Genomic DNA, 15,819 nt, shown 5'->3' on the forward strand with positions numbered 1-15,819 from the left:
GAGAGATTTCCCCTGCCAGATAGCTCTCGCAGGCTCTTCGAGAGTCTGTAACTATTTGTTGTGATGTAGGATGGGATGCCGCCGATGCGATGGCTACCTCCTCCGCCTGATTTGAGTTTGTGGCTTTGAAAGTGACACTAGTCGAAACTTCACCTGAATGCAGTGGAACCTTCTTGCGTGCGGGTTTGTCCGATCAGACTGTACACACCATGCGTGTGATGGAGCTCATTCTGGAATGCGTGTACATCAAAAGCAGCGCTACAATGTAGAACAAGACACAGGGATGCACAGACGAAGCGCATTAGCTATTTCTAATTCGAGCACCAGCGACAATGCTGGAATCGTGCATGAATAAACGTCGACGTGTTTCCACGACGATCAGATTATCGACGATCGTGCCCGCCCCTATCATTGTCCTTTGAGAGCTCCCGCTTTTCCGGGCACGCCCAATAAATAACTCAGTCTTTACCATTTACACTGCGTGGTTCTTCACCGTCACAGCCACGCGACAGCACTTAACCTTGCTTCGAGCTTGTCTTAACTTGTCTTCATGGAGTTGTAATCAACATGCTCATCATCACTTTTTTTTTATTCCCTCTCCTTCTTTCTTTATGCGCAGTAGCAGAGCATACGAGCTCTGACTTGGTGCAGTGAATGTTCTTTATATCCCTCCGTCATTCTGGACCTCCATTACTTGCTCCTCTCTCTCCTTAAATTGAGTTTAATTATAAAGTAATTTTTCTCTCGTTTTTATTAACGGGGCAAGACATAATTATGAAGGCCCTCCCGCAAGTATGGCGCGTCGTCTGCTGCGCAGCGAAGTTTCGCGTGTGTTGCCTGCGTGAGCGCGGGTGCGTTTGCGACAGCAGCGCCACCGCCTTCAGCAGCAGCACGGAGGGCGAGTGGGCGAGCGTCGGCTGAGCAGCAGCAGACGACGACGGCCCGAGAGGAGTCTTCTGTCGCGGGGGAACATGGCGTCGGGAGTCGATTGTGGGGACTCAGAAAACGACAAGCGACGCGGCGGCTCTGGCGAAAAGTGCTGCTCGGACCCGGCCACGGACGACTCCTCCGAAAGCGACGGCGACGCCCAACCGACCAAGGCATTCCACCGGAGGATTTCCACCTCGAAGGCCATCAAAAACGGGGTAAGGCGGCGCTTGCGTGACGCCCGCTTGTCGTTCGTACGTAGTACTGCACCGGCCGCACAAGCGAACATTTTTCCAATCACGGCCACGATTACCTTACGGTTTCCTTTATGAATCCTCCCGGATGCGGTACACTGCAATATCGCTGCAGATGCATACGAACCGGACGCTCCGTGCGGTCTCGCGTCAGCAAGTACTGCGGTGCGGTTTTCATTTGATGCGTGGTGTTGACGGCCGCCCGTGCAACTTCTGCTGAGCGATGATTGCTCGCGCAGCTTTCAGCGGTGCTTTCTCCCGATCCATGCAGCTGTCAAACATTGCGCACCTTGCACTGTTTAAATGCGCTCGTTTACTGCGAGCGAGAGCCCTGGACGTCAACTACCGGACCGCTCCCATGCAGCCGTTGCTCGGGCGCTCTCGATACTGCACAGCTTTTTGTCCCGGGAACTTTCGAGGGCCGGCGCGCCTTCATGTGCTGTGCACAACCATGTTTCGCTGCAATCGTAGTGTTTTTCGGATAATAAGCAGGCATCAGCGGCGCGTGAAAGCTCGTGCGGTAGTGTTTGATCGAACGCTTGGAGGCGCGGCCCGGGAGCTCCGCTGGCGGCCTGCTGCGGCGCGCTTTACGAACTGCTCGCGCAGCTTTTCGTTCGTGGTCATCCCCACTGTTTGTTGTGCAGCCGTCGCATAGGAGTGGATGCTATATCTACGCAAAGCAACCTTGCGCTAGTGGTCAATTGCGTGCGAAAGTAATTAACGCCAAGTTTTATGGTACACAGGCTTCCTTAACTAGACATATGAATGCCGCGGATGTAAGCGTTGCCTTAACTGCTTCTGATTCGCAGTAAACGCGAGCAATTATCGACCATAAATCGCCAGCAAACACTTCACATGGTGTTCCTGCAATATATGCCGAAATTGTCAGCAGCTTCGAGCGCAATAAGAATTGGAGCTCTTCATGGGGAAGTCGTTTTATAACTGCTGCCTCCCACCTGAAGACAGGTGTCGTATCCCTTTCGGTGTCTCGCACCCTCTTTGTATTCTAACTTATATCGACCAGTTCCCGCAGCGCTGCTGTTATGCCGAGAAAAGGACCAACCAACGCTTTGAGACTTCGCATGCCTCAACGTCTGCAGTTTTAGCGCTCTCGGCGGTGCTCTTCACAGGGTCAACACGGGGGTAGGGGAGTGCTGTATTCTGCGACTGAAAGCTGGACCAAACGGCTTCGTGGGAAATCTTCGAGTAGAAAAGGCCACGAGCTTTCTTGTAATTGCTGTACCACTGAAAACGATGACAAGGCTTGTCACACGAAAGAAGACCACTGTCCTGCGTTAGACGATAGAAAAAGGCTCGCGTTTGCTGCTGCAGTCGGGGAGGAAACTCGACGCGGTTATTACCCATTGCCCAGTGATCGTGTTCTTCAATTCTTTTGCGAATGGATAGAAAATATTCCAAAGAACGAACCAGGAAGTCGAAATGGGCAATACTTGCGAATGAAACACGGAGAACGGTCGGGGGTGGGTCTCGAGCGCAGCAGCCAGTGACGTATAACTTTTGCGCTTTAAAACACGCGGTGACATTTTGCCGGATGAGCTATTTTCGAACACAAACAGGGCTGCCTTAGAATCACTCGCTCGTGTAAGTACATGGTGAAGGACGCCCAGCTGAAGACTAGGTGTGCAGGGCAGAGGCGTAAATCCAGAAAAAGGGGGGACACACGTTTTGCCATGGCGGCCATTTTATTTTTATTTATGTAAAATTGAAATTACTGCTTTGAAGTAAAATTTAAAAAAGATGGCTGATCCCTCTGTCATAGGAGTCGGTATAATACGAAAGCGAAACCTGTCGTCACAGAAGTAATTTATTGTTTATAGTGCGCTGGTATATGCTCGAGCTTGTACAGTGTCTACTGTTGTTTGGCAGATGTACCAACTCTTGATGGCGGACGCATCGCACTCACGTTGACGCCTAGTGGCACATCGTACCGACGACTAACGCCCATGATCATGGTTTAACCCTTGTGGTTGCCGAAGTTCTTAACATATGCGTGGACACCGCATATAGTGATTCCCGCGCAAAGATGGCATCAGCAAGCACATAATAAACACTGATACTCGATATGCACTCCTTGAAAGCGTCGTGAAATGCGAAGAGAAACGCTGCGCGCGTCGTGTCTTCCCTGTAGCCTGGCCGCTACTTCTCGCAGGGCGAGCGGGGAACGCGGTGCGACAGCCAGGCGAGCGTCGGAGAGCTTTTTCGATATGGATGAAGGCTATGAGCGAGGCTTGGGCTAAAGCCGCAAACTCACGGTGTGTTCAAGCGTTGACGAAATTAAACTTTTATTTGAAACGCGCCGAATGGGACGGCCGTAGCAACGGCGCGTTTTATTATTTTTTTTCGAGCCTGGTGGCACAGATGTCACCGCTCCGTTATGAAGGGGACGCTCATAGCATCCATCCATCCATTCAAGAGCCCTGCGAGAGGAAAGTGTGAAAGATAAAAGGCGCGTTCATGTAGCCACCGCAATGTGTTTGGCGGTAGCTCAGTAGGCTAAACGCCCGCCAGCCATCGTCGCGGGTCAAGAGGTCATGGGTTCGACTCCCGTCAACGGAACTTTTTCTTTACCATCTGACGGCGTTCATTTTGCTGACGTACTTCCGTGACGGAAATACGTCATGAAAGTCTTGGTGGACCCCGGCATAAAACACTTTCGTGTTAAAAAAACGAACATGTGTTCCCAGCTCACGTAATTTTATTGTTCTATTGAGTCTTCTCCGAAAGCGGTCAAGCGGCAGTTGCGATTTCAATGGTCTCTCACAGCTGCGGGGTGTTGAACACAGACCTACACACTACAAAATAAACAGGCATTAACAAAAAAAGTTGATTGCACCATGCTTATAACTCTCAAGCAATTCAAATATATGACGTTTGAAAGATAAATCTCAAGGGGGGACACATGCAAGAGGTGTGTCCCCTCCCCCTGAACACAAAAGGGGGGGGGGGGTCAGGACCCCCCCGTGATTTACGCCAGTTCCTCACCTCCCACGTTGGGGCATACTGCCACCTCGCGGGCTTTCTGGACGGCCCGCAGTTGATCTTGGAGCACATCACTTTTGAGCATCTTGTTCCATTGGTCCTTCTTCTTTGGGAAAGTGGCACATGTTGCACGGCCACATATAGCATGCGACTTAAGGGGTATTCAGACGGGGGAGAAATGCTCGGGGGAGACGGGGGGATTGCGGATCACGTGACCGCGACGTCACGGATTAGCGAGTGGGCGTGAACCCCCGCGCCTCCTCGGGGGAGACGGGGACCTTTTCCCCGAAAGGACAAACAATCCCCCGGCGGTGAGGGATATGGCGAAATTTCGGGCTCTTGTTTGGCCACATTGTTGCATTTGCTCCTGCAGAGAGCGGCAGCGGTTGTACAGTCTTCAGATGTATGGTCGTCTGCAGCTCGTCAAACGGGTGGTGCAAGCCACCAGAGTAGTCCAGTAACACTGGTCTCCCCCTCCGTTCGCCTCGTCCGTGTGAGTGGGGGGCATTTGTGGAGACTTCTCCACGCGAGCTGACGTCACTAGGCTCCGCCTTTATCCCCCGAGGATTTGTCCCCCGTCTGAATACCCCTTTAGAGGGGCCGCGCACTCAAATTTTACCCACGTAGTCTTACGCTGCAATGCGCTCCTTTCATCGTCCTGAGATGAATGCAAAAATGATTTTGGAGAACGACGCACGCAATCAGAAGTTATTGAACTTCTGAACTGAAAATAAAAGCAGACAACAGACGCTGGTATGGGGCGCGATCGAGGCCCACCACTAGAGACGCGGGCGCTGCAACCGCTGTGACGTGCAGGGCTGGATCACGTGATCTCATCTCTTTCTGGCGAAGTGAAGCGGGCGGTTGAATTCTCTTTTGAACAACGTTGTTTAGCTCTCACTTTATGTGTGCGTACCCCTAGAGGTTACACAGTCCGGAAAAGTGCAGTAAAGGCTATCGGCGCCATGGTATTTTTCTGCTCCGTGCCGCAGTGCGTTACGTGCGAAGGAGCCAGGCGTGCACTGAGCTTTCACTTTTACCCCGACCCTGCTGCTGCTGTCTGTCACCTGTCTTTCTTTTATTGTTACTTCAAGCCCACGGGGTTAAAATGGACACCGACCACCATAGGCGTGCGCAGGGTTCACCATCAGGGGAAGGGGGGGGGGCGAAGGTTCATCGCGGCACCCCCCCCCCCTTGTTAATCAAAGTATGAGACAGATTTTAGGTGACTAGGGGGGGTCAATGTACGGGGCAGATTTTGTGCCCCCCCTCTTAGGTTATTAGTTGGGGCGGCCGCCCCCCCCCCCCCCTGCCCCCTCCTGTGCGCACGCCTGTGCCGACCACGCATGTTCACATAAAAGCAAAACGTTTCTGCTCCCGCACGGAAGCCTTTTTCACAACGATAAATGAATGCGCAAATAGCCCGGTTATATACGTTTTAAAATATGACGTAGCAGCATGCGTACACGTGTGAGAAGTTGCCGCCATGTTATCTGGATTGTCAGAGATTCAAGATATAGCCGAGAAGTCCAATTATTATATCTCTCTCCGTTATTCTTGCCCTATCCCAGTCTATTTCGTGGCCAGTTGCTTCTGCGTGCTCGGCCATAGCTTTTCTATGAAACCTTCTTTCTTACATCATACATGTGCTGCTTGAATCTTTGCTGAAAGTTACCTGTCTCGCCGACGAAACTTCCAGCCCAGTCTGATACCCCCCCCCCCTTCCCTCTGGTACCCATTTTAATTGTCCTCATGTGACACTGATTCACCAGCAGCGAAGTGTCATACTGTTTACCAATGAAGCTGTAAAGGCTGGACGCTGGTATCTTCACTGAAACCTAAAATTGCCATTTAGACCACGGTAAGCCACACTTTGCAACGTGCTCGTTCAAGTGCGCAAAGTAATACGGCCGGCTGGCACACGGTGCATTTGCTATCGCAATCGAACCCTATCGGGACCGTATTTTTCGATCGCGATTGACCCTTTTGTAGAAGCTGGAGAACTGAGTCAATCATCGAAAATATGCATCCCTATGTTGCTCGATGGCGATCGAAAGTGCACCATGGGAGAGCCGTAGAAAATTTGCGCAATAATGAGCAACAGGTAAATATTAAGATAGTGCCGCAGAGAAACTTGTGCTCATGTGAAATGTTGTGTAGCTACAACTCCCACTGGTGAGGCACGCGCGTGCGTATGGCTCTCTTGCGTTTGCCTCCAATCATATCAGAAAGGTTGCGGCTGCATGCAGCTCCAAGCATACTTGGTTGCTTCCCACAAAACGGAGAATCCACTTGTGTCGTGATTCATAGAGATACGCGTGCTAAACAGTAATGTGAATGTGCGCATGCTTGTCGTGTGAACCGTGGCCCGCTTTTAGATGCTAACATACAACGAATGAAGTTGCATGGTTGCACGCATTTCTTGGAGCAAAAATATGTCTATTAGCCCAAGCACTCGTTAAAGCCCATTTGATGCTTCAATTGGACACAAAATGGTTAGTAACCTTCTACAAAAGCAGCGCGCTCGGCCCCCGCGGCTTCCACGGTCATAGCAGACGACGTCGGCAGTCAGGGCGTTGTGTAAGGCATTATGAGGAGCGGAACATTTTTTCAGAGCAGGTATTTAGCACTTCGTATAGTCAGTGACGAAGCCGCCGCAGTATTTCGTCGAAGGGAAGTGCAACGAGAATAATAACAAGAGAGACGCGATAGCGGCTGTGCGGGAGAGGGCTGGCGGAGCAATCCAACCTTGCACGTCACAGGGATGCCTCCGCGTGTTGGCGCCACAGTATGTCCTCGCTTTCGTATTTCACTCACCCAGTGACGTGTCTGCTTGGTTCTGGCTACTTCCAGTCAAAACGCGGCTTACACTTTGCTGTACCGGAACGCTGCAGCACATGGTGGCCTTCCTGCCGCAAGCGTGTCCCGCGCTTTCTGACGGATTTGGTGCCGCACAATTTAGCAGACGACTCTTTGTTGACAAATGGAAGGTCAAAACGCGCCAGAAACGATGAGCGACTGGACGAACTTTGAACGCGAGCTTCCACGAGGAAGCGACGCGTCATGCGTTATGTTAGAAGAAGGAAGGAAGGAACAACTTTACGTGGGCGAGTGAGTTTGTGCTCTTTACGGGCCCTGGGCCACCGCACGGCCATCGAATTGCGCCTGTGTGTCCAGACCACGCGGGGCACCCCGGTTCGCACAGCCAAGCTGAGCGTGCGGATCCTGCGACGAAAGGAGGGCCTCCCATGGCGGGCTGCGGGGGAGTATCATCGGCAGGGCAGGGCAACTCTCCACAGAGAGTGTTCCATGTACGCAAAGACCAATTGGTTCTAGAAACCGACGCCATACGAAGACGACAGCGTCGAGGGCCACGCAGGAACGCGGATGGAATGAGGAACGCGCGCACACACTAGACTAGGGCGCCTTCATGCTTGGCTTTCTCCGCTTTAGGGTGAGGACATCTTAAGGAGGCGCATGCATCGAGGCACACTACTGTAGAACACTCGACATGCTGCACAAAAATTGAAACTGACGTACGAAGTGGTGGCCTTTTCGCAGCTCTAACAAGCACCTCACGGTTTGTAAATTCCTCACAATGAGTATGTCGCAAGTGTGCGCAATATATTCTTTATTTTCAACCAATCGAAGTGAACAGCGTAGGTTGAGCGATACCTCACTTCCGGCAGTAGAGATCGTTGATATACGACGCTACAGTCGGCGCGGAAACCTTCTTCGCGAACAAACTAAAACATCAAGCGCTTTGCCCTCGCCGATTTCACTGGTGCCACAGCACTCATCAAGAGCCCTGGCAAGCCAGCGGCCGATAAAAACGACATTCGTAATTTGGGGTGCACCCACCGCGCACAAAAACACCGCCGTAGCCATGGGACGAGCCTGTTTCCGAAGAGAGTGTCCACTCCTGGACACGGTTACCTCTACGCTGCAGCCGATCAAGTGCGCATACACCGCATTGCCTACTTTGCGTGGAATAGGTGAAAGGGAACAAAACGGCTGCTCAATTGATGGCATCCGCTTGGACGTAAAACGGTCGACGTTGCTTTTGAAACGGCGAGTGACATGGTACGGCGTCTCTGGTTTTTCAAAGACTTGCAAACGTCAAGTGCCAGTATGTTTAAGTTCAACTTGAAACAAAAGGCGCATGCTTTCACATGCTTTGAAACACAAAGTTGGAATGCGTGACGGAACCAACTATCACGTAAAGCAAGTCTAAAATGCCTAAAAAAAACTAGAAAACTGTCAGAGTTATTCACATTTTAGAGTAAGAAACACATTACTATTGCCATTCAATATATCACACCCGAGATGGCATCTTTGAAGCACTAATGTAGATAAAAAAACTGCTACACACTAGTAGTTCGAAAACTAAGGAAGCGGCGCCCTTTGCTATACTATACTATACTATAGGGAGTATGCACTGAAACTGAGCCGCAATGTGGCGCTGCGGTGCCCGATGGGCGCCATTTTTGCTCTCGTGCAGCAGCCGACCCACGCTTGCTACTGTGCTTGCTGTGTGTACGCGCTAGGTGTTGTGTGGTGTTTCTGCCTTCCGTGTATACTAACTATACTTGGAACTGTCCCCTACCACTGCGTGGTGCATGGACTTGTAAAAGTGCCCAAGCCGCAGGACGTTGTTGCGCGTCGAGCTGCGTCACGGCTATGGTGACTACGATTGCTCCAACCACACAAGAAACACCCAACGACGAGAACTTTCAACGGGTAGGGTTCTATGTCGTGCCGAAAGTTATATCAGGACAGTGTGCGAAGACAACGGAGCTGTCGTCAAAGCGGAGAGCTTATGGCGAGCAGAATTCGTGCGAAGACCTGGACGAATCGGCGTTACGTACAGCACTCCGCGTTCATTTCATCACAGGTGAGCGCGGCAGCAGCATAAATCATCGTATATTTTGGAGCACTGCAGCGTACGTTCCATTTCAGGAAGACCAGCTATTCGAGGACGAGGCCAATGTTGCCATAGTCACCCTCTCGGCTCCACAAGTCCACAACGCACGCTAAAAGAAGCGCGAGCAACAGCCTACCTTTGAAACGACGACGATGTTGCCACAAAGAGTTTTCACCCTGGTGGCTCCACGAGGCCGCATGTGACGCTGGGATAATTGTGAGCCTCCAAGGATTGTAGCTCTTAAGCTGCTCCCGCGTCACGAAACTTGTCCGTGAGATCTCCTGTGGGATCGACGGTCTAGCACCCAACATGTCGTGAGCAGCATTCGCCAAGGGGTCGTCGCTACCGCATTTTGGACTTTGATCTCCTGTCAAGACAGCGACTTGGCGTAGCGCTGAGTCTTTTCGCTGCAGCAACACGGGATCGCTTGCACAGCGCAAATGACTAGATCCGTGCAACACGCACAGTTCCACGCCGTACTACGTACAGCGTATAGGTGCGCAGGTGCTTCGCACACCACACAACACCTAGCGTGGAGCCATAGTATAGTATGCAAGCGTGGGTCGGCTGCTGCAGCTCCAGAACAAAAATGGGGAGTGCGCCCAGCTCGGGGCACCGCAGCGCCACATTTCCTTACTATACTACTTTATACCATGGTATAGGTGCTTCGCAGGTGCTTCGCACCTCCCCAGGTTTCACGTGGAGCTGTCTTGTATAGTATAGTATGCATACTATACTATACAAGACAGCTCCACTAACGTGAAACCTGGGGAGGTGCGAAGCACCTGTGTTTCCCATAGGGACACGTCAATAGCAGTGAGGGGACGCGTCCTCTCACGGCTACGTACAGCGTCGCAGACGCGTCCATCGCAGAAACAGCTTTTCCTGAGCGAACGCGCCGTCTTATTTGCCACTTGCTTCACCGTGCTACGACGACGCCGACAGGCCGAGCGCATAAGGTGCTTCGCACCTAATAATCTTACAAGTTGGAAACATGAAAACGGATGTGCAAGTCGTACATTGGACGGATATTTCACGACACTCTGAAGCGCCGCAAATATTTACATAGCACGAAATATGCGCGAAAACACTATCCGCTGCGAAACGATATGCATGTATCCGGAGGTGCATGCCACGTGAATGAAGGCGCGGCCGTTTGCACGTTTTGCAACTGTCCTGTAGTGATTGCGCTTGTTAGTCAACTAAGCTGCACAGCCCTCCGATACGTTGTGTAGTAATTTGGAAGGAAAAAAGACCGCGACTGCTCGGTGGAAGCGACGGTTCTGGCAACAGTGCTCGTACGGCGGCGCAGCGTCTCAAAGCCTTTGGCAGAGACAGGTTTTCTTTTTTTTTTTTTGCTTTCAACAGCCAAGCTGTCCTTAGTCGAGGCTCTCATGTCCGGTGTTGTGGAAGCGGTGATGACGTATACACAGCGTATACAGCCGGCCAAATCTTAGCGGCGACTTTTCTGTGTGTCAGCGCCGCACGACGGAACGAAGTTGCAAAAAAAAAAAAAATTCATTGACTTGCCCTCACCTATTTGGGGTTTGAAGCCGGGGGAGGGGGGAGAGGGGGGGGGGGCGACCCATCTTCGAACCCCAGCTATGGAAAGAAAATCTATTACGTTTTATTTATCATTTCCTTGGTGCGCGACCGCTGTGGATGGGGAAGGTTTTTGGGTGAGCGCGCCACGTGTTCTCTTTTTTTGTTTCCTTCGGCGGTGGGTTTTTTTGGAAAACCACCAGGTTCACAGAACAGTCGGTACAAGCTTCGCTTGAAAGAGAGCATAGCTTGCCCTTTTGCGCCATACAGCTTCTTGTGGTCCGCGCGTGCTTTGATCTATGTTCGTTGCGCAAGGCGTGTGGTTTGGAATGAGCTCTCGGGTGGCGTTCAAAGCTGTCGTGTAAAAAGAGCCGCGGGAGGTAACCCGAACGTCGGGCGCGCACCGTCAGCTCTGCGTGGCGCTGTTATCACGAATAGATATATGTGCGCTGTGCATGAATTTCGACCATCTGGGGTTGTTGCCAGTGCGAAAGAAGTGAGCAGAATAAGGCACACAAACGCAGCGCTGACTGCCAGCGCCACGTTTGTCGCGCGGCCCCCCTACAATATGTTCAACCAACTAGCCGACAAGTTCACTCTCCAAGGGGTTGTTAGACGCGCACTTAAATCTACGCACACGGATGTACTTTCGCCTCCATCGAAATGCGGCCGCCGTGGCCGGGAATCGAACCCGCGACACAAGCTTATACGTGCTATATAATATGTGTTACCACGATGGGTTCCTTGTGCGCTTTTCTCACTTACTTTGCGTTAAATAACCAGTACAAAAGAAAGACGGGACATGCCCCTTGTCACGCTATATATATATAAATAAAATGGAAGAAACAGGGCGTTGACGCACATACTGACTACGTTTCGGCCATGGGCCCGACCTTCGTGCCAGAGGTTCGCACGCCGTTTCGACCGGGGAACGGCCTTTATCAAGCATGGAGTTTGTACATTACGATCGAGCTTAAATGCACACGCAGGTACACACACTGTCGCAATATATATATATATATATATATATATATATGAAAGAAAACTAGTCACAGTGAAAAACATAACATTTAACATATAATTAAACCAATAGCCAGGAACATTCTATCGAAACCATATATATATATATATATATATATATATATATATATAGAGAGAGAGAGAGAGAGAGAGAGAGAGAGAGAGAGAGAGGGGGGGGAGGGGGGGGGGGGGAGTTGAAGAAGAGGACGATAAACGTGCGAAACAAAAGCTTCACTAACGTTTCGGCAGCAGGCCCTGCCTTCGTCATTTACCCTGACGGAGGTAGGACCTCCTGCCGACACGTTAGGAAGTATGTGTTCAGCACGTTTGTCGTCCTGTCTCTTTTTCAACGGCATTTCCCACCGGATCCACTAAACTTCATCGCATATATATATATATATATATATATATATATATATATATATATATATATATATATATATATACCGGAATTTTTACATTTTCTATACATATGTGTACACATAACGGGGGGTCTGACGTCAGTAGTGCAGCCGTGGACCTCGGCTTTAGAGTTGCTATACAGCTTGTGTCCTTAGCACTGCAAATATAAAGCTCCCTCTTTTTCTTTTTTTGCTGGGGCAATCGTGCATTGCGAGACTAATCACAGCCCGTGTGTAGCCGCGGGAATGTAATTTAGGACTGAAGAGCGTTCGTTTGGGAGGCGCACAGAGAAGATGGCTTAACCGTTTGCAGTGTTTTCGCGAACGAGGCTCATGGATAGTGTGAATACGAAAACGTTCTTCCGCAAATTGCGGCTGTTTCTGGTCGCGAAATGGCGTCCAATCAGAAGAACCGGCTCTTGTGTGATGGAATCGAGGTGAAGAAAGATATAGAAAAAACGATGGCACGCGGAAGTTATTCTTGGATTCGGGTGAGAGCTGCTGATGTACGTGTAGGAGGGATACATTCGTGGTGGCCACGCCTTTCGGGACGAAGCGGTGTTTTGTTTGTTTAGTGTGGACCCCTTAGCCATTCTGCGCTTTATGTGGCGAAACACGAGAGGAGAAGCGAGAAAAAAGTGACCGGCAAAACTTTGGACGTGCCGCACGCGAAAGACGCTTGCCTTGTGAGGACCGTTGCGCTGTCGGGAAGCCCTCTTTTCGCAACTGCATTGCAGTGAAGCCCGAGGGTTTGCGTATAGTGCGCTCGTAAGTGTAAACACTCTGTCCAGTCGGCTTCAACTGTATAGCGGTAAGTCGTCGCAGAGGCCGTTTGGGTCATTCATTCGTAACGCAGATAGTAAAACTGACGCGCTACGTTGAGCGTGACGCTCGGAAGAAATTAAGCGTAACGAAGGGAGATGTGGCGTGATGAAAAGGACCTCTTCCCAGGAGAGAAAAAAACGCCGCCATGCTGGGCTGTGCGCGGGAGCACAAAGGCTGACGTCACAGCCTCGGCAGTGCACTTTTGGGGGGTCACGCCTATTTAGCGCAGCCCATGGAGAGGATTATGGCGGCGCCCAGGCAGCCGTTTGTGAAAACTCGGGCGTCTTTCTTGCGCGCATTTGAGCTGGAGTTTGCTCGCAAGGGGCTTCTTGGCTTCACACGAAAATTTTCGACCGACTCGCTGTATAATGTGCATTAGCAGGCCGCCTTGAAGCCCCCGATCGACCTCCTCCCATTTAGCCGCCGGCGAGGCACAACGCGAGACATCGATGCACGCTCGCAGCCAAAGTTCTCGGCAACGTCCTTTTGACGGAGATCCCGTCATCCCCACTCGCCGCTGCCGCCTTGCGCGTGACGTCAGAGTGGATTACCTCTGCCTCAACTATGGCGCTCGAACAGATGACCAGTTTAGAGCGCTCTATTTGGGGAATGTTTCTGCGTGGCTCCGTGAATAAGCCACTCATTAACCTACCGCACTCGAGAATTGTCTGTCCGGTCGTCTCCAGCGTGCTGGAAGAGACATTACAAAAATACGGTCTTGCTGCTGGGAACCTTGATACCAGTGGCAACATGTTTAGGAGATAACTTGTGGGGTTTCACCTGACATGACGTATAAAGGGGGACGCCAATTCTGCCCTTTCACGTCACTTTTCAATCGTGGCTATCCGCACGTTTTTTGACGATAACGGCGACCGTGGACGCCTTATGTTGCACTCCACGCAGGCCCTCCCCGAAATTTTAGTGAAGTAGGTGTTTTCACTAAAAATAAATAATAAAATAGGTGTTTTTCTCAAATAGTCAAGGTTTCCAGCAAGTGACCCCCCCCCCCCCCCCACACCCGAAAAACTTCCTGGCTACGGGCCTGACTCCAAGAACTGCTCACTTCCCGGCTTTGCCCCGGGGACCAATCGCAGGCCGTTGTGAGAAGCACGTGATCGCTTCATTTTCAATTTTGCATCCATTGCGGAGCTCGTTTTCTTTTGGACTCGACCAAAGGGCGTTGAAACTTGCCCCTTAATGGAGTACCCTGCGCACGCCATTGGCCACGACATACGCGTGTGACTGTTGCGGGTTGAATTGATTTTGACCGCACGCGCTGATGTCTCTTGGGTTTACACAATGCAGGTTGCACTAGCTGTTGCCACGATGGGCGTTTTCATGTCGTCACGCCGGACGCGTCATCGTCTCACTTCTGGAACACGGCGGTGTTATACGCCTTCTTCTCAATGCCTGTGAACGACTGCACACAGGGAGCGCTGAATATATCTAACAAAAGGAATGCGTGCATATCGCGCGTGACAATTAACTAACTTCGGTTTGCACCGTACATGTTTCTTGAGAAAAATCGGCAGCCTATAGTCTCGCTGCCTGCCACAGCATGGCCACAAGATCCGCTATGTTCGAGCGTGTAATCGCGTTGACAGCGACGTAACCTTCACCAAGCTTTTGGGGAAAGATAACTGGTCGACCTCCGCTCATTTGTTTAACTGAAGAACATTTTTTGCGATGATAGGTTCATTACTAGAAGGGAAAATGAAGGTCGAAGTTGAATTTTTTTTTTTTAATCCCGCACTGCAACCCCCAGCTCCGGTACGTCAGTGTGACATGCCGCATCTGGAGGTACTTATTCGTACTTAAAACATGTTGCCGCCATATAAGTTCATGAAATTGCCCTGTCTGCGACGTAACCTAATTAATAATTTACACTATATATATATTGTTAAGGTGTTTAATAGACAGTACTCAACGACAATGAGTAATGGCGACAGTCACGGCAAGGCACGAACTCTCTGCGCGAGCGGCGTTCTTTTTGAAGCAACCAAAGAGGACGACCCACTAGAAGGCGCTGGAGAGGGTAACCCATTACCATGTCCCAAGGCTTCTCTACAATAGACCCTTTTCATAATTGTAAAGCTAGCTTTCCTGCTATGCAGTTTGCCCAACTAATGGCGGCTAGTCACTTACTGCAAACAGCGTGTTCAAACGCATTTTGCTTACGCTATGACGTGGAAAATGTAGAGTCGGCTCTCTTGACATAAACATGCATAATAGACAAGCCCAAGCACGTGCAACTAGGACGTCGTCTCCACTCTAAGCAAGACGACTGCCGCCATTAGTTGGGCAAATATGCTGCGCAGGGAAGCGAACTTGCGGATTATGAAAAGGGTCTATTACCCCGGGTACGAAAAGGGAGCCGTCCGGCGACCTAACAGCTCGTCGAGTGGGTCATAGTAGGCCTTGAGGCGCTCCACGTTGACAATGTCGCGCCCTCGACGGCGCATGTCCGAAGCTGGTTCGGTGGGTTCGATCAAGTAGTTGACCGGGGATGTTCGCTCGACGATCCGGTATGGGCCTTCGTATTTCGGCAGCAGTTTTGAAGAAAGGCCACTTGCAGTGGTAGGGACCGAGAGCCATACGAGCGCTCCAGGGAGGAACGTGGGTTCAGAAGTGGTGGTGCCATCGCGAATGCTCTTCTGCAGCTCTTGTTCCTGCGTCGTAAATGTCTTGGCAAGCTCGCGACACTCTTCAGCGAGCCTGGCTGTGTCAGAAATAGGCGCACACTCAGATGAATCCGGCTTGTATGGAAGTATCGTGTCGATGGTGTGCGACGGGTGCCTTCCGTACAGTAAGAAGAACGGTGAAAAACCAGTAGTGCTCTGAGGGGCGGTGTTATAGGCGTAGGTGACGAAGGGCAGAATGGCATCCCAATTGGTGTGATCGGCGGCGACGTACATTGACAGCATGT

General features: G+C 51.0%; 1 protein-coding gene across 1 annotated transcript in view; it reads left to right on the plus strand.

The window, feature by feature from the left end:
* The first annotated feature begins 909 nt into the window (after positions 1–909).
* The window catches only part of LOC119388252 (diacylglycerol kinase eta), a 232,814-nt gene continuing 217,904 nt past the window's right edge, over positions 910–15,819 (plus strand). The window contains exon 1 of the mRNA XM_037655924.2: positions 910–1,145. Coding sequence (XP_037511852.1) covers positions 972–1,145 — 174 coding nt within the window. The 5' untranslated portion in view covers positions 910–971. The remainder of the gene's footprint in view (positions 1,146–15,819) is intronic.

The sequence above is a fragment of the Rhipicephalus sanguineus genome, chromosome 3 (genome assembly GCF_013339695.2).
Source record: "Rhipicephalus sanguineus isolate Rsan-2018 chromosome 3, BIME_Rsan_1.4, whole genome shotgun sequence".
Taxonomy (NCBI): Eukaryota; Metazoa; Arthropoda; class Arachnida; order Ixodida; family Ixodidae; genus Rhipicephalus; species Rhipicephalus sanguineus.